The sequence below is a fragment of the Onychostoma macrolepis genome, chromosome 03, assembly GCF_012432095.1.
Source record: "Onychostoma macrolepis isolate SWU-2019 chromosome 03, ASM1243209v1, whole genome shotgun sequence".
Lineage (NCBI taxonomy): Eukaryota > Metazoa > Chordata > Actinopteri > Cypriniformes > Cyprinidae > Onychostoma > Onychostoma macrolepis.
Window position 1 is genome coordinate 362,778 of NC_081157.1, and position 24,441 is coordinate 387,218.

The 24,441-nt window shown below is 40.0% G+C and overlaps 1 protein-coding gene and 1 pseudogene across 1 annotated transcript; both read left to right on the plus strand.

Annotated features, from left to right (window-relative positions):
• The first annotated feature begins 3,953 nt into the window (after positions 1-3,953).
• Positions 3,954-6,686, plus strand: LOC131538143 (gastrula zinc finger protein XlCGF52.1-like; annotated as a pseudogene).
• Positions 6,687-18,252: 11,566 nt separating this feature from the next.
• Positions 18,253-19,278, plus strand: LOC131537031 (zinc finger protein 239-like). The gene is made up of 2 exons (XM_058770244.1): positions 18,253-18,879; positions 18,949-19,278. Exons 1-2 carry the CDS (start codon positions 18,253-18,255, stop codon positions 19,276-19,278), a joined length of 957 nt encoding a protein of 318 aa, XP_058626227.1.
• The last annotated feature ends 5,163 nt before the right edge of the window (positions 19,279-24,441 follow it).

The window sequence follows — 24,441 nt, forward strand, 5'->3', positions numbered from 1 at the left end:
GGCGTCTGAGTTCAGATATACATACTTTTACTTACTTTTAAATTGTGTGGAATATCAGTGACATGTTTGCGAAGTATGTTTGAAAAAAAGAACATGGAATGTTTAAATCTATCTTGAATTTGCTTTGTTTAAAAAAACTTGCATGAAAATACATAGGTTTTAGTGAATAGAAAAGTTAGGGCTTTACGTATTGATTTGTAGAGGAGGGGGTCTTGTAGTTAAAAAGGTTGAGAACCACTGCTTTAGGTAAATGCAGGCACAGTTCTATGGGTACTAAGAATTCAACTATTTTATTATTAATATTTTATTTAAATTTAAAAATAATTAATGCAATATAAAGATACATCCCAACAAGCTTTTTTATAGGCCTATTTATTGTATATGTATTTTATTATTTATTTATTTTTCACTTGGTAGATCTCGGTGAGTTTCTCATTTGAAAAGTAGATCCACACACAAAAAAGTGTGGGCACCCCTGCTTTAGGTCATCTTTATTTGTAGTGATAGAATGTATTTGTATTTAACAATACTAACACTAACCCCTAGGTGTCAGTAGAGTTGGAAGATTATGAGGGAGAAGTGAATCTGTGTTGCTGCTGCTCCAGGTCCCGTCCTGAAAAATAAAAACCAGTTTGTTACAAAACTGAATCAACTGAATTTACTGAATCAAGAAACATTACAATTTTCTTATATCAAACTATTTTGTGTATGCTTTTAAATTTTCTTGTTGATTCTGACATTGATTGTATTGTAATCCTGCTGTGGGTGTGAGGGACTGGTTGAGCATGTCTTCTGTTTAGCACATTTGTGTGTGTACATGTTTATGTTGTAATATTTTGTTTTTGTGTTTTTAGGACCCCCTTGGAATTGAGATGTCACATCTGAAGGGGCTATCCTTTCAAGAAATTCAATATATTCATTAAAACATAAGTTTGAATAAGGAAAGGAATATATTTGTCGTAGTATCCTTTTAATGGTTAAAGTTGCCAGTCATTGCATGCTTCACATGTGGTGCACTTTATACTGTATGTACCATTTTGATGTACCTTTTTCAGCATTTGAAAGATAATAAAGCTATTGTTTGGTAAGTGAGATCTCTGATTGTAGTTTCTAACCCAAGAGTTGATCGTGCTTAAGTTTGTTGACACCAATAAAATGAGCTTAATGTGGCAATTTACTGATCTGAAGACATCAGCATAACAAATGAGGTGAAAACAGGATCTATTGACATGAAATAAAGAGTCTTTTCAGCTCCTCTGATAACATTGATGAGCCATAGACTATCAATATAGTCACCTTTATTTATGGGTGATTCTTAGACTATGTTCTTTGGTCATATGTTTAAAAATACATATAATTTTGGACAAATTCCGCTTTCTTTTCAAACTAACAATGAAACCACCTTAAAAACCTTTTACTACCTTTCTATTATGGTTTTTTTCATACATTTCAACCTCCTTATAGGTGTCAAAATCACTGTTTTCTCCTTGTCGCACACCCAGACTTTTAAACTTCAACAATGAAAATACAGTTTAAAAATATGACTTATCTGCTAACTATTAATGTACCTGAATTAAGGACTAGTAAAATAATTAAAATACATTATAGTATTTAATGTGAGACCACTATCAATATTACTTTTTATACAAAATATAGCCGTCGCACAGTGTTGGTGTCATTTCCACCACAACACTGTAATGTCCCTTTTAAAAAGTTTGTGTGAAAGATTGTTTAGATGGTTTCTATGGAAATCAGAGCACATGCTGGACATGGAGGGAATTAAACATGTGAAGAAAAATCAAGGTAAATATTGCTTGTTCAGTTAATATATTTATTTCCAACACACTGCCTCTGTAGTGGAAATGACATTTATGGTTACAAAGTACAATTGATATGTTTAATGACTTTGTGAATTGAGTTTAAAGAGTGTGATGAGTTTAAGATTTTTTCTAATAAATATCTCTACTGTTTCTCTACATTCACGTTAATTCATTGTCATTTCCACAACACCCTGTTATTTCCATCACCACACATTTTTTTTTAAATAATTAAAAAGTTCTCATCACACATTAAAAATGTATCCACAATTTATGAGATCATGCTCTACTTTATATAAAAATTCAAGTTATTTATTTTCTAATAATTAATATATAATCCAATATTACATTTCAGAGTGTGACAGGTGTACAGTTCAGCATTTGGTCCTTAGGGCAGTTAATTTATCTCATTGACAAATGTATAATTATTTTACATTGTGGAAAAACTGGTAAAACTAGTTACAAATATGATCTTAGACAATTCATGAGTGGCATAAGTTATTCTATTTTTAAATAACAGCTGTATATTGAGATGTGGTGGAAATGACATTTGTTCATTGCAGGTCAGAGAAATGTAAAATATTAACACTTTCTCTTGTAATCTAAGTTTGTCCTCTTACAGACCTTAAAACTAGACAAATTATTTAATGAAGATGAGTTACATTCGTGTTTATTTTTGTATTGTTTATGTCATATTGTGTTACTTATAACAGTATTATCTTTCAGTAGAACTCTTTTAGCATATATCCCGACTCAAATAATGTGTTTCTAAGAGCAAACACTCAGAATAAAGTGAGATGATCTGCTGATGATCCTGAATGTCTTGTTGAATGAGTGTTGATCGTCTGAGGCTCATCAATATTAACAGCTGCTGAAAACACTCTTTATTTCATGACAATAGCTCCTGTTCTCACCTCAGTTATTATGCTGATGTCTTCAGATCTCCTGTAAATTGCCACTTCAAGCTAATGTCATTGGTGTCAACAGACTGAAGGTATTTGTTGCTTACAAATATGTAGATTTATTTCTGTCTTTATGCTTCCCAATGCTTTCCTCACAGTCCTTTACTACTTTTCTAGATATCTACCATTATTTTAATGAAGAAACAGAATAATGTTAGAATTAGAAATAAAAAATTGTGAATTAACATCAGTTGCTTTATGATACACAGATATAAATGCTTACGTTGGTTAATTAGTATACGAGTCAAAGACAAAAATGGGTTTATATAGCAAAAAGAAGAAAAACAACTTTCCAGGTATATTTAGAAGAAGAATCATTTGATGACATGTTCAAACACTGTGTTTAAGGATCATAATGCAGCCCAGAAATACTCATTAATTGTCCATTTAAATCTCTATACTTTGATACTATCCTTCAAAACACTAGCTTTTACCCATTTGTCAGCAATAACTTTATAATCAGTTAAAGTAGCCGAATAAAATTAAGTATGGTATTATTTTAGATACAGTATTTTATTAAGTACAGGTCAGAACAACACAACTAATATAACAACTGACTACAGAATAACTATACACACATTTGTACTTACATTTTACATTTATTCATTTAGCAGACGCTTTTATCCAAAGCGACTTACATTGCATTCAAGTTACAGTTTTTACATTTTATCAGCTCTTGCTTTCCCTGGGAATCAAACCCATGATCTTGGCGTTGCTAGCGCCATGCTCTACTATTTGAACTACAGGAAAGCTATGTACTTAATGGGTTTGTACTTAATGGGTTTTCTGTGAATATATATAACTTTGGTAAATTTAATTTGTTGCAGACACTACAATTTGACATCTGGTCTTTGACCCTATAAAAACAAACTCAGTAAGAGATAGATTTTTGATTTTGGCAGATCAGCTCCTCCCACACTGGAACTCATCACCAGTGAAGCTCCTCCCACACTGGAATTCATCATCAGTGAAGCTCCTCCCACACTGGAACTCATCATCAGTGAAGCTCCTCCCACACTGGAACTCATCATCAGTGAAGCTCCTCCCACACTGAACTAATCATCAGTGAAGCTCCTCCCACACTGGAACGCATCATCAGTGAAGCTCCTCCCACACTGGAACTCATCATCAGTGAAGCTCCTCCCACTGCAGTTCAGCAATAAATGCAGGAAGATTCCCATCAGTTCAGAAGTGAAGACGAGCGTCAGAGCATCAGGAAGAGCTGAAATCTGATCAAAGACTGAGTTTATTAAAGAGGACAGAGAGAAGATGAGAGATCCAGAGCCCTGCAGAATCAAACACACTGAAGATACTGAACAACAAACAGGTTGGTGTTTATTCTTCATTCACGATGCTGAAGAACATTCATGTTAGAAAGATTCAAGCACTTCATCACATTTAGATAAACAGTTCAATTATGAAGTTTTCAACAGATATTCAGTATGTTGGATACAACATTGTGTGGTTTGTTATATTTTTTTAAGCAATAAGCAATAAACAGCTAATTGTATGAAGTAAATGGACTTCCAGACTGTCTGACAGGGTTGAAGGAATAACTTAAAGGGATAGTTCACCCAAAAATGAAAATTCTGTCATGCTTTACTCACCCTCAGGTTGCTCCAAACCTGTATACATTTCTTTGTTCTGCTGAACTCAAAGGAAGATATTTGGAAGAATGTCAGGAACCAAACAGATATCCCCCCCCCCCCCACTGACTACCATAGTATTTATTTTTCCTACTATGGAAGTAAATGGGGGCGAGATCTGTTTGGTCCCTTTAACTTAAAGGGATAGTTCACCCAAAAATGAAAATGTGATGTTTATCTGCTGGCGGGGTGGGCGCCCCTTAATCCAGTTGTCGGTAACGGTGAAAGCTAAGCTCCAGGGGCTTTTTTGAGCGACGCCAGGCCCAGAGACACGTCTCACATCCTCCTCTCATTTTTTACCTCTGATACAGGTGATGTCCAACTCTCCTGAGCTCATCCACAACATCGGGTGCGTGACGCGTCAACGGCTCTGGAACATAGATATATATACGTAGATCCTTATGTATCGCAGCCCATAAAAACAGTCGCTAATGAGGTATCTATGTATATATATCTATGTGCCGTAGCCGGTTGACGCGTCATGCGCCAGATGTTGTGACAGTTGGACATCGCGGTGTATCAGAGGTAAAAAATGATATAAATACTGTTCAGTTTCTCGCACAAACCAGATCATTTCGTGTCTTAGGACATCAATGTATCGTTACGAGCCGCAAGGTTTAATTTGAATTTGTCTGTGCATGTTTTTTACTCTCAAAGATTGTGTGCCCACTGACTGGCATTATATGACTGACAGACTGCAAAGGTTTGAGTTAAAAATCTTCGTTTGTGTTCTACTGAAGAAACAAAGTCACCTACATCTTGGATGCCTTGGGCGTAAGCATATAAACATCACATTTTCATTTTTGGGTGAACTATCCCTTTAACATTAGATGATTGATAGTACTCACTATGACAAAATTTAATTTGTGCCTAAAATGCTTTGAAAACCATAACTTAAATGTCAATGTACCTCATTCATGCAATTAATTCATAAAAACACACCAGAATGATTATAATATTTTACAGCAGCTGTCTTGACATCAATAATCACTTTCATATTTCGCTCTTTGAATACTGATTTATTTAAAGTGATTTTTTTTTCTTTTTATTTCAGAGCTGATGGAAGAGAGCGAGGAGAGTGAAGAACTGAGTGAAGTGGAGGAGAAACATCATGACAAACCTGGAGAAAAACCTTTGAGTCACTCAAAGACTAAAAATATATTTTTAAAGAAAAGAAAAGCCAAGAAATCTATCACCTGCACTCAGTGTGGAAAGAGATTCCCATGCAAATCAGCGCTTGAGTGTCACATGAGAGTTCACACCAGAGAAAAGCCACACACGTGTGATCAGTGCGGGAGGAGTTTCACATACAAACATAGTCTTAATGATCACATGAGAGTTCACACCGGAGAGAAGCCGTTCGTGTGTGATCAGTGCGGGAAGAGATTCACACAATCTACAAACCTTAAACTACACATGAGGATCCACACCGGAGAGAAGCCGTTCAAGTGTGATCAGTGCAGCAAAACATTTCATCAGTCAACAAACCTGAAGGAACACCTGGCAGTTCATACGAAGGAGAAGCCACATTCCTGTTCTGAATGTGGAAGAGTTTTTCACTGCCGCGGAGTTTACATGTACATCAGAAAACTCACACTGGTGTGAGAGAGTACTTGTGCTTTGAGTGTGACAAGACTTTTACTACAGCGAGCTCTTTAAACCTGCACCAGAAGATCCACACTGGAGAGAAACCTTACAAGTGTTCACACTGTGACAAACATTCACTCAGTCAGGAAATCTGAAAACACATCAGAAGATCCACAGCAGAGAGAAACCTCACAAGTGTTCACACTGTGACAAGAGATTCAGAGAGTCAGGAAATCTGAAAACACATGAGAGGATCCACACTGGTGAGAAACCTCACAAGTGTTCATACTGTGACAAGAGATTCAGTCGGTCAGGAAATCTGAAAAGACATGAGAAGATCCACAGCAGAGAGAAGCTGCACACGTGTGATCAGTGCGGAAAGAGTTTCTCTATTAAAAGTCACCTGAAGATACACATGAAGATCCATGCAGTGGAGGAACCACACAGCGATGTTCACAAGTCTTCATCGCTGGAGTCAGAGTCAAGTCTCGAGTGATTTATTGGCTTGCTAAAAAAATCTCATTAAGAATCCTCATGAACTGAACTCATCCTAATTACGAAGCTCTAGACCAGTGTTACTCATTGCGCGGCTCGCCAAGCTTTAATTTGTGGCTCACATGGCAGTAAATAATACGATGATATGGTCAATACAGAGATTTCATAAAAACATTAAAAACAAGCAGGGCTATAACATAACCCATTAAAAAACTCACATCGTGTCTACACAGGATGCGATCAGGGCTTTATGATTTCCGCGATGCGGAATCTAGTTATAAAAACAGAATTTTCTGTATAACATATTACTATATATGTCATTGAATTTGACAAAGTTTGGATGAATAAATCAAAAGTAGGTGATTACACTTAAATCAAATCGTGATATGGACTAGTATCTGTAAATATTAAGCTGCAAAAATAGCATTTAAATATGAATCCTGCGTGTCTCGTTATGAATGAATGCACAGACGCGCAGTTTCATTTACTACACACACACTGAAGCGCGCAGTGTTTATAGCGTCTGCCGTCTCGCCAAATAAGGACATAAATACATGAACAACAGTCAGTGTCTGCACTATTACAAATAATGTATATTTAAAAAAATACCCAAAACAGCGGAATTACAAGATGGAAATATAGACTAGAAAGATATTTAAACTTGTTCTGCCCTTACGTCCATGACACTGACTCACTGCGGAGTTGTTTTATCTTCAATCTTCGATCTTTACAGCTCTTAACGCGGAATGTGCTCTTGCATGGTTAGATACATGATGGGCTAATGTAGAGGCAAATAACTTTTAAAAGTAACCCCCTTTGTATTGCATTGCATAGCATATTCAGGGATGACAGATGGATAAGCAGACATGCTATTTATGACTGGATGTAACTTTTGATACTTAAAAGGTAAAAGTGATACTTTGATGCGGTAAAAGTGGCTCTTCTATTGACTTTGTCCTATAAGTGAGGCTCTCATGGCAAAACTAGTGAGGACCACTGCTCTAGACAAAATATATGATCTTCTATGATATGCTTTGTAAGGTTAATGTACATCCAGCCTGTTACTTGTGTTTTAATCCACTACAATGTACAAAACAGTTGATCTGTAATGCAATTCTATGATAAGAGTCTACCTGATCTACCATGACACATAAGGAAATATGTGACACAGATATTACAAAACCATACAAATAAAGTCTTTCTTTATGATACAAGTCTGAGGAATTCAATTAAAGTTCCAGGAGGTCCGGTCTCTTCCCAGCGGAGGTCTGGACTAAAATAAATTATTAATGGGCCATTCTTCAGAATTGGTCCAAAGCCAAAAGCTAAAAGTTCAACAACAATTAATTTTTTTTAACAATATTTCAAGTGCAATTATGAGATTTGTTGTATTTTGAATCCAGTTTTTCTTTGTAAAAGGCAAAAAGTTGATCATACTGATTTCAAAGTTAAGGATTCATTAGTTTGAATATACATTGAACCAAAAACTATCATAACATCTCAGTTGATAATTCAGTATACTTCATTTTTGACAAAATATCACATGTTTCGGTAGTGACTGCACATTTTCAATAGTGACAGAAATGCTTTGGTAGCGACCACATTACATTACAGAACTTTAACTCACAAACTAAAACACTACTAAAACATACTAAAATACAAAAAAACTGCATAATTGTACTAATATTTTGTTTACTTCCCCCAAATTTGAGGATTATGTGTCCCCTTTTGTCACTACCAAAACAATGACGACATGTTTCGGTCGTGACTTTTTCAGTAGTGAAACTCCACCGAGTGTTTCGGTAGTGACAGTTTTAGATACTTTTGAACCTAGCTCAAAGATGTTAATCAGCACATGGTTAGCTAGCACAGTTCTGAACAGTGGTACACATGTAAAAACTAAATGATTTGTAATAAATCCCAAAAAAGTGTGCTTGACTGCAGAAAAAAGGTGTTCGGTAGTGATGTTGTGACTGTGCCACATAAGGGACATGTTTTACCACTCTGTATATAACAGTATATTGGTGTATCAGAGTTTTAATAGGTTTTACATGTTTCCTTGTCCATTTTACTCCTTTTAAAAATTTTTGTGTTTGTCTTTAAGAACTGAGACAGAAAGAGCCTAACTTAAAAATCTTATCTTATTTGTTTGGTATTACAGAAACCACCTAACTTGACAAAAAATACTAAAAACTGTCTTAACTTTAGGACAACCCCACCAGTGGCTCCTCCAGGATTTGTTTTATAGGGTGGCCGAAAGGGGCCAGTATATAATGTTAGGGTGGCTCAATACAAAAAAGTGTTGCATGCCTAAATTTAATGGCAGAGAATAATTTTTGGTGTTACCATTCGTTCCGGGAGCATATAAAGTTCAGTAGGCTATTACTATACAGAGCAAAATATAAAAATTCTGTATAGAGCAAAATAGAAAAAAAGTCGCTCTGCAAGTACCCTCATATTTATTTGGAGTGCAAATTCATTTCAAATGAGAGTAAAAGTAAACAAGAAGCATAGATGTTTAACCCATCACTTCATCAAAACAATTGGTACACTGACTGTTGCAGTAAATGAAGCCCTAAATGTTCTCAGAATTTACAGACATCTGCACTGGAACAAGGACTGTAAATGTTCCTGGGGCGCATCTTGATGGTGTTCTCAGGGAGTCTGCCATAGTCATTGGTGGTGATGGTAATTTCTGAAAGATCCTCAATTCTGCCTTTTTTTCCCCAGTCTCTTTCTTCCAAATAAATTCTCCTCATCTCTGTCACTATAGTTGTGTCTTTTATTTGCCCATATCAGATACATGTACAAAAAAAACAAACAAACATTTTAGAATAGTGCCACAGCAAAACTCACAGGTTGTAATAGATCAATGAAATATAGCTACTGTGGTGGGGGTGAGGAATCACACACGACAACGAGACAGTTAAGTGTCAAGAAAAACCCCAGAGGGTGGATTTATTTGTGAAATTTGTTGAGTTCGTGGCATGGTGCTCCGTGCAGTGTTCAGGTTCAGCCCTCTCGTGTCTCCGAAGTGGTGGATCAGTGCAGTGCTCCGTGGTTCGGCGGGACCGGTCACACGTTGCCTTCTGGTGAGGGGGAGAGAAAACAACATTAGATGCGGAGGCTTCTCTAGAACTCACCAGAGTGTGCGTGAAAGGTGGCTTATAAAGGGCGGTGTCTGATCAGCTCCAGGTGTGACCGGTCTGCCGGTGATGCGTGGTGCAGGTGTGCACGCTTTGTTGCCAGGGCGACGCTGATGACGGCTCGGGACACGTGTCACACTCCCAAGCGTTGTCCTGGTGTTCCTACACAACGGGGATGATGGGGGTGGGCGGGAGGTGAACCCTGACAGACCTGCGAAAGCTGCCCAGCCACGGGAGAGTCCGTCCGCGTTGGCCATTCCCGCCCGATGTTGTACGTCGAAGTGGAAGTCCTGGAGCGCCAGGAACCATCGCGTCACTCGTGCATTTGTATCTTTAGCCCGGGCCATCCACTGCAGGGGAGCGTGGTCCGTGAGGAGGGTGAACTTCCGCCCAAGGAGGTAATATCGGAGCTCCAGGACTGCCCACTTAACGGCCAACACTTCTCTCTCAACCGTGGCGTAGCGACGTTCAGCGGGGGCCAGCTTCCGGCTGATGTAGACCACCGGGTGTTCCTCGCCGTCTATCACCTGGGAGAGGACGGCTCCCAACCCGGTGTCGGAGGCGTCCGTCTGTAACAGGAAGGTGCAGCCGAAATCCGGGGCCCGTAGGATGGGCTCGGTTGTGAGTGCCGCCTTCACTCGCCGGAATGCTTGGTCCGTCTCCGGGCTCCAAATGACCTTCTTGGGCTGCCCCTTCCGGATCAGGTCTGTCAGGGGAGCAGCTAAGGAGGAGAAGTTAGGGATAAAACAGCGGTAATACCCTGCCAACCCCAAAAAGGCTCGTACCTGAGTCTTGGTTGTTGGAACTGGTGTTGAGAGGATAGCGGCCACCTTCTTGTCCTGGGGTCGGACGACACCCTGTCCCACCTGGAAACTCAGGTATTTGGCATCGAAGAGGGCCAGGTGGCACTTCCGGGGGTTGGCAGTCAGTCCAGCCCGACGAAGCTCCATGAGCACCCTCCGCAACCGTTCGAGGTGTTCCTCCCAACTCTCCGCATGTATGATGACATCGTCTAGATAGGCCGCCGCGTAGGCCTGGTGGGGCCGCAGTAGGATATCCATCAGACGTTGGAAAGTGGCGGGGGCCCCGTGTAGGCCGAAGGGGAGAACCCGGTACTGCCAGTGGCCACTGGGGGTCGAAAAGGCGGTCTTGGGTTTTGCACTCTCGGTCAGTGAGACCTGCCAATATCCCTTAGTGAGGTCAAGGGTGGAGATGAACCGGGCTCTCCCCAGACGGTCAATCAGCTCGTCTACGCGGGGCATAGGGTAGCTGTCAAACTCTGAGACCTCATTTAAACGTCGGAAGTCATTGCAGAAGTGGAGGGTGCCGTCCGGTTTCGGGACCATGACGACCGGGCTGGACCATGGGCTCCGAGATGGTTCAATTACCCCTAACCTCAGCATCTCCTGTATCTCATCCTCAATTGCGTGTCGCCGAGCCTCCGGGACACGGTAGGGCCGCTGCCTCACGATGGTCCCCGTCGGGACGCGGATGTCGTGGTGGAGGACGTTGGTCCGCCCGGGCAGGGGTGAGAACACATCGGAGAACTGACTGACCAGATGTTGAAGCTCCGTCTTCTGGGCAGCCGAGAGATGGGGGTTGACGTCAACAACCGTCCGGTTCCCAACCCACCGTTTCAAGAGGTTAATATGGTAGAGTTGTTCCTCCCGTCGGCGACCGGGCTGGCGAATCCGGTAGGTGACTGGCCCGACTCGTTCGGTAACTGTGTATGGCCCCTGCCAGGTGGCCAGGAACTTGCAAGTGGCGGTGGGGACCAACACCATCACGTGGTCCCCAGGCTGAAATTCCCGTGGTTGGGCTGCCCGGTTGTAGTGACGTTGCTGGGCTTGTTGGGCCTTGGCGAGGTGTTCCCGGACTAATGGCATCACTCTGTCTATCCTCTCCCTCATGTCGTGCACGTGCTCGATCGTGGATCGGAAGGCGGCTGGCTGTTGTTCCCAGGCTTCCCTCGCGATGTCCAGGAGTCCTCGAGGCTGGTGACCGAACAGCAGCTCGAAGGGGGTAAACCCGGTGGAGGCCTGGGGAACCTCCCGGATCCGGGCCGGTAGGCGAGGCTTATACTCCCAGTCCTGGAACAGTTGAGCCGCGCTTATAGGGGACAGACCCACTCTTGGCAGGATTTCCTTCCTTAGCTCCTCATACGAGTCGACCCTCTCCAGAGGTAATGCGAAGTAGGCTCGCTGCGCCTCTCCGGTTAAAAGGGGAGCGATAATCCGGGCCCATTCCTCTTGCAGCCAATCCTCCCGGAGCGCGACGGCCTCGAACATTTGGAGGAAGTGTTCTACGTCGTCGTGGACAGTCATCTTAGGGAGAAGCTGGGTCGCCCGCACTCGGGGATCGGGGAGCGGGATTCGCTGGGCAGCTGTCCCGTGCTGTCTCGTCTTGTCGGGAGGCCATATGCTATATGATTTGCTGCTGGCGGATGCTCACCTCTGTGAGATGTTTGAGGAGTTCTTCCATGTCGGGGAGGGGAGGAGCGGCCGCCTAGACAGAACAAAAAAAAAAACACAGCTTAGTCCACGTGCTGAAGGGGTGATTTGTCGGTGATTCCTCACCGTCCGGCCCGCATTCTCCACCAGTGTGGCGGGGGTGAGGAATCACACACGACAACGAGACAGTTAAGTGTCAAGAAAAACCCCGGAGGGTGGATTTATTTGTGAAATTTGGTGAGTTCGTGGCGTGGTGCTCCGTGCAGTGTTCAGGTTCAGCCCTCTCGTGTCTCCGAAGTGGTGGATCAGTGCAGTGCTCCGTGGTTCGGCGGGACTGGTCACACGCTGCCTTCTGGTGAGGGGGAGAGAAAACAACATTAGATGCGGAGGCTTCTCTAGAACTCACCAGAGTGTGCGTGAAAGGTGGCTTATAAAGGGCGGTGTCTGATCAGCTCCAGGTGTGACCGGTCTGCCGGTGATGCGTGGTGCAGGTGTGCACGCTTTGTTGCCAGGGCGACGCTGATGACGGCTCGGGACACGTGTCACACTACATAAAATTCACATACAAGAAGTAGTTCACTCAAAAATGTTTTTAAAAAAGTTCTGTAATCATCTATTCATCCTTATTTCGCTGAAAGACTTTTCATTTTGTGGTTAACTACACAGTTAATATGAAAAACTAAAAATAATAATAATTGCAAACAAACCTGTCCTGTCTTTTGGTGTATGACGGGCGATCGTCGTCATCATCATCTGTCTGTGAGTCAGACATCACAGTTGCCTGTGGAAGTTTGAGTTGAGCTTCCTCATACGTGTCTATGAAACATCACATTGCTGTTAACCTCCCCCCAAAAAAGTAACAATCCTGAAATGCTATCAAAGTTCATTTTAATAGTTAAAATACCAGTAGTGTAAATAATCCGCACCCTGAAGGTTGTGTAGGCGATTCTCGCAGTGTGACAGCCTTATGAATCTTAGCCACAGATTAGTAAGATGGCCAAGCATATGCACCGTTCTGTACCCATGAAGATGGCACAACTTCCACTTCAGATGACTCGATGAACTCCACAATTTTGAAGTGTATTTTAGGTGTATTATGTATAAATAAATGTACACTATTATAAACAATTGCTGTTGATATCAGTTTAAATGCATTAATGGTAGACAAACAAACTTTTCTTGAGAAGGAAGTATGACATATTTTTTAAGAGACTCGTCAATTTTTGCACATTTAAGTTCTTGAGAAAGATCTGAAACACAAGATAAGCTCCAAGCCTGCAAGAATCAACTGGGTAGTCATTTAATCTTCTTGTAGCAGGGTAAGTGTTTTATCTACTTTTGGCCCGGTTTGGAGGTGATTGGTGGACCAATGAGATGTAAGCAGTACTTAAGGATTCTTATTTTGCGGGGTAGTGTGGTGTCCGGTTGATTCTGAGTTCTCCTCTTCCTGGCGTTCCCCTTTCCGCTCCTCACTGTGTTCAGTCTGATTTAGAGTGGGGCTGGTGGCATCGGCATTGCGGAGAGTGTGTGGCGGAGTTTGCCTACAGTAATGGTGACACAAGCGGGTGCGTGAGAGCTGTCTGGTACGTTGAGTCATGACACTTGTTGGAGTAACCATATAGTTTTGCGTTGGTCTTCGTTCAACCCTAACTGTAAAGGGGGGAATGGAACATCACAATCTCTAAGTTGATCTCTCGTTGAAGATACTACATGTGACTCCGCTGTTTTGCTTACAGGCATTTTTGGTTTTGTTTTGACTACGGACCTTTTGTACATCATTGCTTACGGTTTCGCTGTTTGGCGGTTCATTTGGGCCAATCGTTGTGACTTTGTGCTTTTGCTAGGCCATCTATCCGTTTTATTTTGATTTAGTTTTTTTCAGTATAATTGTTTGATTTTGTTATTGCCTTTTGAAACCTTTAGACAAAAATCAGGAAAATAAATTTCTTTGTACTGTCTCACAGCTCCTTTAACAAACGGCAAAATAGGCCCATCACAATGCTCTTTTCGGACATAACTTTTAGAAATGTCAGTCTTTGAACCACCACTAGATATTTCAGATATCCTGCATACAATTTGTGCAACATGGCCGTCGTACCAATCTTTTTAACTGACCTAAATAATTCTCAAAAGGAAATCCAGAAATGTTGTCAATTGGACCATGACATTTCACATCATCTAAGTGAACAAGGCCATGCACATTATAGACCACATATTCCTTGCCATAGAGCTACACAAAGAGCTGCACAAAAGCTCAGTAAGAATAGAAATTGCAACTGAGAGAAGCATAAAGTTATTGTAAACAGGAGTGCTTACAACATCATGATGAACTACAGATCCTGCGTAGAGTAAAAACGGTCTTAGTTCAGTTGCCTTCCAGCGATTTTTCTCTTCAGTTGACCATGGTTTACGAGCAAATTCAGATGGGACATAATTCTTAAGGGAGAGTAGGTTCTGAGATAATTTGAGTACTTTATGTGATGGCAAGCGAGTCTTGAGAGGACCACTGGTCCATAGATCTAATAACCTACGCATCACACCAAGACAGTCTAAATGCACATAATCATGAGGGAACCATGATATCATGTTTATATCAAGACTGTATACATTTATCACATGACGAATAACCAGTATGAGACTTAACACCCTTAACATGTGCATGAGCAGGTGCATCACAAACAACAGAACTGAGAAATAGTTCCTTTCCTCTGAAAATAAAGCCTGACTGCAGGCTCTTAACTTCTTCAACTAAGCTTTTACTCAGACAATATTTTTTGGTTTGGAAATGCCACCAAATATCGCTATTAGAAAAGGATTTTTTTGTTATGCCTTGTAATAAGCCTAAAATAGGCCACAGTTTCATATTTGAACTCTTGTGCAATTAAATGCCATCAAAATTCAACTGCAATGTCAGTGTATGTCTGTTTGGTAGCTGGGGCAATATTTTATCAAGGATTCCTGACAATGTATTAAGAATGCCAAAATAGTGGAAAGAACCTCCACATATTTGTTCTATTCTATATATTAAGCAGCGTTCGAGCATCTTTTGTAAGGTTTGGGTGCATACTACGCAAGACTGACAGAAGAGCTGTTAATGCAACCATAAGCCCAAAATGATCTTGTCATAGATGGTCAAAAAAACAAGAGTATTAAAAATGTTTATCTTCACTAGAATCAATATAAAACATTTATAATAACAGTTCAGAAAACCCCCAAAATAAATAGCATTATACCCCTTGAGCATAAGCTCAAAAATTCTATTCAAAAACATACAGACATTACTAGACAATCACAGACCATTTTTGGTTTACTTGAGAGTCAGATAAAAGCCATTAACAGCAAACCGTTTCAGCAGTTTGTGAAGCAATTAGTAAAGTCTGGAAAGCTCAAGTATGTTGAAAATGTATCAGCAGTTTACAGCTTGTAATGGACTATTAGCAACTCTAATGATAACATGCCTATTCACACGTTCATAGTGAAACAGTCTGCCATTGCCATCTTTTGTCTCTGTGATGTGCTGCAAAATGACCTCACTGACCCTCATTAAACAATCATAACATTTGACCGAAAATATTGTTACATTACCATTAAATCAGAATGTGTAACTATTTATAACCAATTAAGAATATCAATATTCTGCCTCCAGAAGTTCAGTTTCACATGCGCAAATTACAGCTTAATCAGTGCATATAAGATATGATTGATTGGCTATCACCACGCACCAGCCGTGACATGAATCCAAAAGCATTGTGAAAAACTGAACTTCCTGGTGGTTTCAGCTTTATCGGACGTTCGTCCAATCAGTAGCCACCTACAACGGAAATACATCACAGTATTGTTATGCAAGTCGCTCACGCTATTGTCAAAACAAAAATAATAATAAAAAAACTATAGGCCTAGTAAAATCACTAAAGTAGCATTAAAAGTTGTTTTTAAAAGTTTTAAAAACCGAGTGGACAAATGCAAATAAATAGTTTTGTCGCCTTTTTAAAACTGGCTATAACCAACTTAAAAAGGCAACAAACAACTACTGTTTATTTGCATGTGTATATTAAGTTCATTTTTAAAACGACTTTTAAAGCTACGTTATTGTTTTTACTTTAGTGTTAATAAGCACTTAGGCTTACAGGAATTTCTTAGTAAGCAAGTTGCGCTCGCGCTGTTAACATCCGAAAGTACGGAGCGCCTACAACATAACGTACTCGAAAATAAGTGCATCATCTTACCAATTTTTTCCCTCGATGATACCATATTTTCTGTTTCTGATACCTGTTTCTGTGGCTCAGCGGTAGAGAATTGTGTTAGCAGCGCAAAAGGTCATGGGTTCAATTTCCAGGAAACCCACATACTGATAAAAAAAATGTAGAGCCTGAATGCACTGTAAGACTCTGCAGCCAGACTCGGGCCAGTGCTTTAAAGCTGCAGCACAAACACATGCGCGAGAGCGAGCTGCGGGCCACAATCAGCCCGGATTACACTCACCGATGCCGAGTCTGAGCCGCAGGTGCTGAAGGGCAGCCGAGCTCGGGACGATTACTACATGCTATCTGGGTAACATTTAAGTTATCATTACTTTATTGCAGTTAATGTACTTAGAAAATCAAACTATATTTAGGTTAGATACATATGGAGATGCTGCTGTAGTAATTTAGCTGGAGTGATTAATGAAGATGAGTTAGTGTTTATTTTTGTATTGTTTATGTCATATTGTGTTACTTATAACAGTATTATCTTTCAGTGGAACTCTTTTAGCATATATCCCGACTCAAATAATGTGTTTCTAAGAGCAAACACTCAGAATAAAGTGAGATGATCTGCTGATGATCCTGAATGTCTTGTTGAATGAGTGTTGATCGTCTGAGGCTCATCAATATTAACAGCTGCTGAAAACACTCTTTATTTCATGACAATAGTTCCTGTTCTCACCTCAGTTATTATGCTGATGTCTTCAGATCTCCTGTAAATGGCCACTTCAAGCTAATGTCATTGGTGTCAACAGACTGAAGGTATTTGTTGCTTACAAATATGTAGATTTATTTCTGTCTTGATGCTTCCCGATGCTTTCCTCACAGTCCTTTACTACTTTTCTAGATATCTACCATTATTTTAATGAAGAAACAGAATAATGTTAGAATTAGAAATAAAAAATTGTGGATTAGCTTCAGTTGCTTTATGATACACAGATATAAATGTTTACATTGGTTAATTAGTATACGAGTCAAAGACAAAAATGGGTTCATGTAGCAAAAAGAAATAAAAACTTTTCAGGCATATTTAGAAGAAGAATGATTTGATGACATAAAAATACTCATTAATTGTCCATTTAAATCTCTATACTTTGATACTATACTTCAAAACACTAGCTTTTACCCATTTGTCAGCAAGAACAACTTTATAATCAGTTAAAGTAGCCTAATAAAATTAAGTATGGTATTCTTTTAGATACAGTATTTTATTAAGTACAGGTCAGAATAACACAACTAATATAACAACTGACTACAGAATAACTATACACAGATTTGCACTTAATGGGTTTTCTATGAATATATATAACTATTCAGTATGTTGGATACAACATTGTGTGTTTTGTTATATTTTTTTAAGCAATAAGCAATAAACAGCTAATTGTATGAAGTAAATGGACTTCCAGACTGTCTGACAGGGTTGAAGGAATAACTTAAAGGGATAATTCACCCAAAAATGAAAATTTTGTCATCATTTACTAACCCTCAGGTTGCTCCAAACCTGTATACATTTCTTTGTTCTGCTGAACTCAAAGGATGATATTTGGAAGAATGTCAGGAACCAAACAGATATCCCCCACTGACTACCATAGTATTTATTTTTCCTACTATTTTTCCTACTATGGAAGTAAATGGGGACGAGATCTGTTTGGTCCCTTTAACTTAACATTAGATGATTGATAGTTCTCACTACAACAATATTTAATTTGTGCCTAAAATGTTTTGAAAACAATAACTGAAATGTCAATGTACCTCATTCATGCAATTAATTCATAAAAACACACCAGAATGATTATTATGTTTTACAGCAGCTGTCTTGTTTCTGCTATTACATCAATAATCACTTTCATATTTCGCTCTTTGAATATTAGTTTATTTAAAGTGATTTTTTTTATTTCAGAGCTGATGGAAGAGAGCGAGGAGAGTGAAGAACTGAGTGAAGTGGAGGAGGAGCATCATGACAAACCTGGAGAAAAACCTCCGAGTCGCTCAAAGACGAAAAAGACATTTTTAAAGAAAAGAAAAGCTAATAAATCTATCACCTGCACTCAGTGTGGAAAGAGTTTCACAAATAAACATAGTCTTGAGGGTCACATGAGAGTTCACAACGGCGAGAGGCCGTTCACGTGTGATCTGTGTGGAAAGAGCTTCACGCAACCAACACATCTTAAAGTACACATGAGGATCCACACCGGAGAAAAGCCACATACGTGTGAACAGTGTGGGAAGAGTTTCACATTCAAATATCTTCTCAATGTTCACATGATGATCCACACCGGAGAGAAGCCATTCGTTTGTGGTCAGTGTGGGAAGAGTTTCACAAAACAAGGAACGATTAATGTTCACATGAGGATCCACACCGGAGAAAAGCCGTTCGTATGTGGTCAGTGTGGCAAAACATTTCATTGGTCATCAGACCTGAAGAAACACCTGGCAGTTCATACGAAGGAGAAGCCACATTCCTGTTCTGAATGTGGAAAGAGTTTTTCACAGCGGGGGAGTTTACATGTACATCAGAAAACTCACACTGGTGTGAGAGAGTACTTGTGCTTTGAGTGTGACAAGACTTTTACTACAGCGGGCTCTTTAAAACTGCACCAGAGGATCCACACTGGAGAGAAACCTCACAAGTGTTCACACTGTGACAAGAGATTCAGAGAGTCAGGACATCTGAAAACACATGAGAGGATCCACACTGGAGAGAAACCTCACAAGTGTTCATACTGTGACAAAACATTCAGTCAGTCAGGACATCTGAAAACACATGAGAAGATCCACAGCAGAGAGAAGCTGCACACATGTGATCAGTGCGGAAAGAGTTTCTCTATTAAAAGTCACCTGAAGATACACATGAAGATCCATGCAGTGGAGGTACCACACAGCGATGTTCACAAGTCTTCATCGCTGGAGTCAGAGTCAAGTCTCGAGTGATTTAATGACTTGCTAAAAAAGATCTCAATAAAAATCCTCATGAACTGAACTCATCCTAATTATGAAGCTCTAGACAAAATATATGATCTTCTATGATATGCTTTGTAAGGTTAATGTACATCCAGCCTGTTACTTAGGTTTTCAGAGAAAAATCAATAACAATTACATTTTTAATTCTTTTAAATATAATTTATGAGATTTGTTGTATTTTGAATCCAGTTTTTCTTTGTAAAAGGCAAAAAGTTGATCATACTGATTTCAAACTTAAGGATTCATTAGTTTGAATATACATTGAACCAAAAACTATCATAACATCTCAGTTGATAATTCAATATACTTAATTTTTGACAAAATATCCCATATTTCTGTAATGACTGCACATTTTCAATAGTGACAGAAATGCTTTGGTAGCGACCACATTACATTACAGAACTTTAAGTCACAAACTAAAACATACTGAAATAATAATAATAATAATAAAAAAATAAAAACATTTGCATAATTGTACTAATATTGTGTTTATTTCCTCCAAATTTGAGGATTATGTTTTCCATTTTGTCACTATCAAAACAATAATGACATTTTTCGGTAGTGACAGTTTTAGATACTTTTGAACCTAGCTCAAAGATGCTAATCAGCACATGGTTAGCTAGCACAGTTCTGAACAGTGGTACACATGTAAAAACTAAATGTTATGGAATAACTCCCAAAAAAGTGTGTTTAATTGCCGAAAAAAGGTGTTCGGTAGTGACGTTCCTTAAAGTTACACACAGATTTTTTTTACTTTTGAACACATTTACCTTAAAATGATGAGACCTATCTACTCACACCTTGTGAGCTATCAGAGAGGGACACAGGAATATTTCCTGATCATAAATGTATGGGTTTAGTTAAAATCAGACTCAGACAATGGACTAAAACATACTGTTTCGGTAGTGACATGAAAAATGTGGGGCACATTTTGTTACATTTTGCTACATAAAGTTTCATAATTTACAAAGAAAATATTAAATAAATATTTTTATTTTTAAAATTCTAAGATTATTTTAAAAACAACAATGGAAAAAATACAAAAATGATTTCAATATCATTTTCATAAGTTGAAATTTATGGGTTAGGATTTCGGGACAGTACCCAATAAATGATTATATAAAAAAAAAAAAATATATATATATATATATATATATATATATATATATATATATATATATTAATCCTACATATTCTGCATGTCTTCATTTCATTATATTGTCCTAAGACATGTTAATACTTTGTAATTCTGGTAATCCGTTTACATTTAAATAATCATAACTATCAATCAAAAAGGATAACAAATTTTGAGCAGTACCACTATTAATTAAACATAACTTTTCCTTCATTCGGTTAATTTAATTGAATTTTTTTCATTTTCTGGTGAGAAAATACTTTTCTTCAATCATGAAACTGCTACATTAATAGTTCTCAGTACAAAAATAAAGGTTTAAACATAAGTTGTCACAAATCCGGTTCGTGGCTTTCCGTCTGATTGCCACCAGAGGTCACCCTTCCATCATATTGACTCTCACACTACACAGACACTTTCACATTATCTTGCACTACAATTCCCATCAACCACTGCACTGACGACACACACAGCTGATTGCACTGATCACACTGCTAAGTGATAGCTACTCTACGGAACCCAGTTTGCTGTCATACCCTGCGTCCCAATGTTCATACTATCCATCCTAAATATTATGTGAGACTGCAATAAGTGTGTCCCAAAGCATAGTATGTTGAAAAGAGTATGCCAAAAGACCCTGGATGGTCTAATATTTCAGGTCGATTTTTGAAGTGTGGATCCGTGCACACTCTAATGGCTAAAATTGCCCACAATCCATTGCGCTTTGGCGAAGGATTCGGTCCAGAACTACAAACACGAATAAAAAGCGTTAGAAAAACTACAAACGTGGCGGATGCGCGCGATCGAACGTTATGTAGAGAGGTTTACAAAAAGGGGTCTGAGAGTTACTAATAATCAACATTTAAACTGGTAAAAACTATTTATTTATTGTTATCCGTGTTATTTCATCTGCAACAGAAATGTGAACTTTTATAAACATCCATTTGGTCGTTAACTTTTAAATGCATCATTATGCAGAAAATATGAGCAGAGTTCTCCGCATGAAAGACCCGTGACTGGCAGATCAACGAGCTACTTCTTTTTTATCCAATATGGTAAGAAGTTAAATTAAATTAAATGTGGAGGATGTTAACTGTGACACGATGATTGACAGGCCAGTTTACAGTGACGGTGCGTGTAACAGATGCGACATGAACCGTCCGTTAAAGACGCAGTTGTGTGACGTTATAGTATGTCCCAAAGCTTGCATACTCTTCTACTATACACTTAAAAGTGTGTACTTTTTCTTCACCAAAAGAGTACATACTTTAAGGGCGTAGTATAAGTAGGCACATTGGGACGCAGCAATAGTCTTGCCTTGTGTGTTTTCTAGTGATTTTTGATTCTTTCCTGTCTTTCCTGGATTAACCCTTTGACTTCCATTTTCGGACTCTGTTTGCACCTCTCTTGGACTACTGCTCGTGTACCTGGATTATCTCTCTGCCTTGCTCTGTTGGATATTGTTCGCCGATTGAAGACCCACGCTTGTCCTAGGACTACTCTTTGCCTTGTCTTTGCCATACCTGTTTGCCGTTGTTTGACCCTGCCTGTGATTTGACTGTCTATTAATAAAAGCTTGCACTTGGATCCGCTCACCTCTTGTTTCATCGGCTCCATTACAGAATACTCGGCCACACGAGGATCCAGCGGCTTTTCTAACGGACCCTGGTCAGGTATGGACCCATTCAATCAGCTGCTTGACCAAGACTCAATGGATTTGAGGAGTACGTCACTCAATTTTGTGTGTTTTCTGTAAGGTACCTTTTGATGAGGTTGTATTAAAAGACATTTTTCGTTTCGGTCAAAGTGAGCCCGTAAAGTCATGGTTACCTGAAGGAAAGTTTAATGTTAGTTTAAGGGATTTTATGGACTATGCTTTTCTGTGTGCTGGCTCTTTTCTCATTTCCCATGATGGGGATCACTTTGTGTTGCGTTTGGGCTGCGTACACCACTACAGAACTGAGGTAGCGACGTCCACTGTGATGTCTCCAGAGGTAGCGGCTGATGCTGCAGAACCTCTTGGGGTAGTGACAATCGCTGCTGTGCTCTCCGAAGCAATGGCACTCACTTCAGCTCCTTGTATGATGGTAGCGCCCAGCAATGTACTCTCAGCCTGTTGTGTTGCGGTCAAAGAGACCGTTACTGAACTCTCCCTGTGTCTGGAGTTTACCATTGTAGAACCTCCAGAGGTGTCAATGGTATGCATCTGTGATTCCTTGTCCTGCCCTGTCACGGCTATGGAGGCCGTCTGTGATTCCTCGTCCTGCTCTGTCACGGCTATGGAGGCTGTCTGCGAATCCTCATCTTGCCCTGTCACAGCCAGAAGGGCTATCCCTGAACTCTTGTCCTGCCCTGTCACGGCCACGGAGGCCGCTTTTGAAGATTTGCCCTGCTTTGAATCGGCTGAGGAGGCCATCTCTGAACTCTCGCCCCATTCTGAACCAGCCATGGTGGCTGATGGTGAACTGTCTGTCTTGCCTGTCACTGCCAAAGAAATCGTTAATGAATAGTTTGTCTGTCCCCTTCCAACCAATGCATTTAGTCATGGACTACCTGCCCGCTCAGATGCCACCAGGGAAAATATTGATAGACTTCCCATGTTCCCTGCCTCAATCCTTGGGTCTGTGCATGTTTTTTCTTGTGTCTCAGTTTTCCCTAGGTCCCAGTCCCTGCTGTGGGTTCCTGATCCATTGTGGTGCTCTCCTGATCCATCGTGCTGTTCTTCTGATCCGGCGTGGAGGTCTTCTGCCCTGTCTGCTCCGCACTGGTGGGCTCCTGCTCAGTCTGCTTCGCCGTGGAGGTCTTCTGCCCGGTCTGCTCCGCACTGGTGGGCTCCTGCTCCGTCTGCTCCACCGTGGAGGTCGGCTATCTTGCTCTGCACTGATGACACACACAGCTGATTGCACTGATCACACTGCTGATTGCTCTGATCACACACCCTACATAAACCATGGACTTCCTCTTTGCAGAGTATTGTATAGCGTTTATCGCTTTCCAAGTGATAGCTACTCTACGGAGCCCAGTTTGTTGTCATAATCTTGCCTTGTGTGTTTTCTAGTGTTTTGTTTCTTGCCTTTTTCCTGGATTAACCCTTTGCCTTCCCTTTCGGACTCTGTTTGCATCTCTCTTGGACTACTGCTTGTGTATCTGGATTATCTCTCTGCCTTGCCCTGTTGGATATTGTTCGCCGATTGAAGACCCACGCTTGCTCTAGGACTACTCTTTGCCTTGTCTTTGCCATACATGTTTGCCGTTGTTTGACCCTGCCTGTGATTTGACTGTTTATTAATAAAAGCTTGCACTTGGATCTGCTTGCCTCTCGTCTCATCGGCTCCATTACATAAGTGTAGAAAAACATTTTTTACTTTCGTCATTGCTATTAATTAAATTCTGGTCACATTATTTGTGTAAAGTGTAGAAGTATGTATTAGTTGTAAACATGTAAAACGAAATTGCAATTGACATGCAATTGTACCATAAGTTAAGATCCAGCATCAACTTAAAAAAAAAAAAAAGAAACACTATTTACATTTACATTTGTTTACAGTATTTACAATACAGATGCTTTTTGTTTACTTTTGGTATTTAAATATACAGCACGTATAGAAGCTAAATTACTGTAGTGAACAGCAAATTCCAGGGCCCCGTTTATGGCCCTCTCTGACCACAATAGTGGACAAAGGTTTGCTACATTTTGATTGGATCTTGGTGGACTAACATAAGCAAACTGTCCAACGCCATCAGATAAAGATGCCAGGATAACAGCCAGACACCTCTTAGAGGGCAAGAAGAAGACCTTTGGTAAAAAGCCCGGGAAGGACAAGACTTCTCATTGGTCAAATACAGTTTCTGCCCTTCACCCACCAATAGACTGATTGGAAATCAGCATGGAAATGGAGAAGCGTCAGATTGCAATCTCCTCCTCATCGAAAAGAGATAAAGGTACTTTCCCAAAAGACACTCCTAGTTCTGAGTCTTCGGCCTGTTACAGGGAAGGCAGC

Coding starts and splice junctions, on each gene's coding strand:
- LOC131537031 (XM_058770244.1), top strand. CDS start 18,253: ATGGAAGAGAGCGAGGAGAGTGAAGAACTGAGTGAAGTGGAGGAGGAG. Junction 18,880..18,948: donor ATCAGAAAACTCACACTGGT/GTGAGAGAGTAC, acceptor AAACTGCACCAG/AGGATCCACACTGGAGAGAA.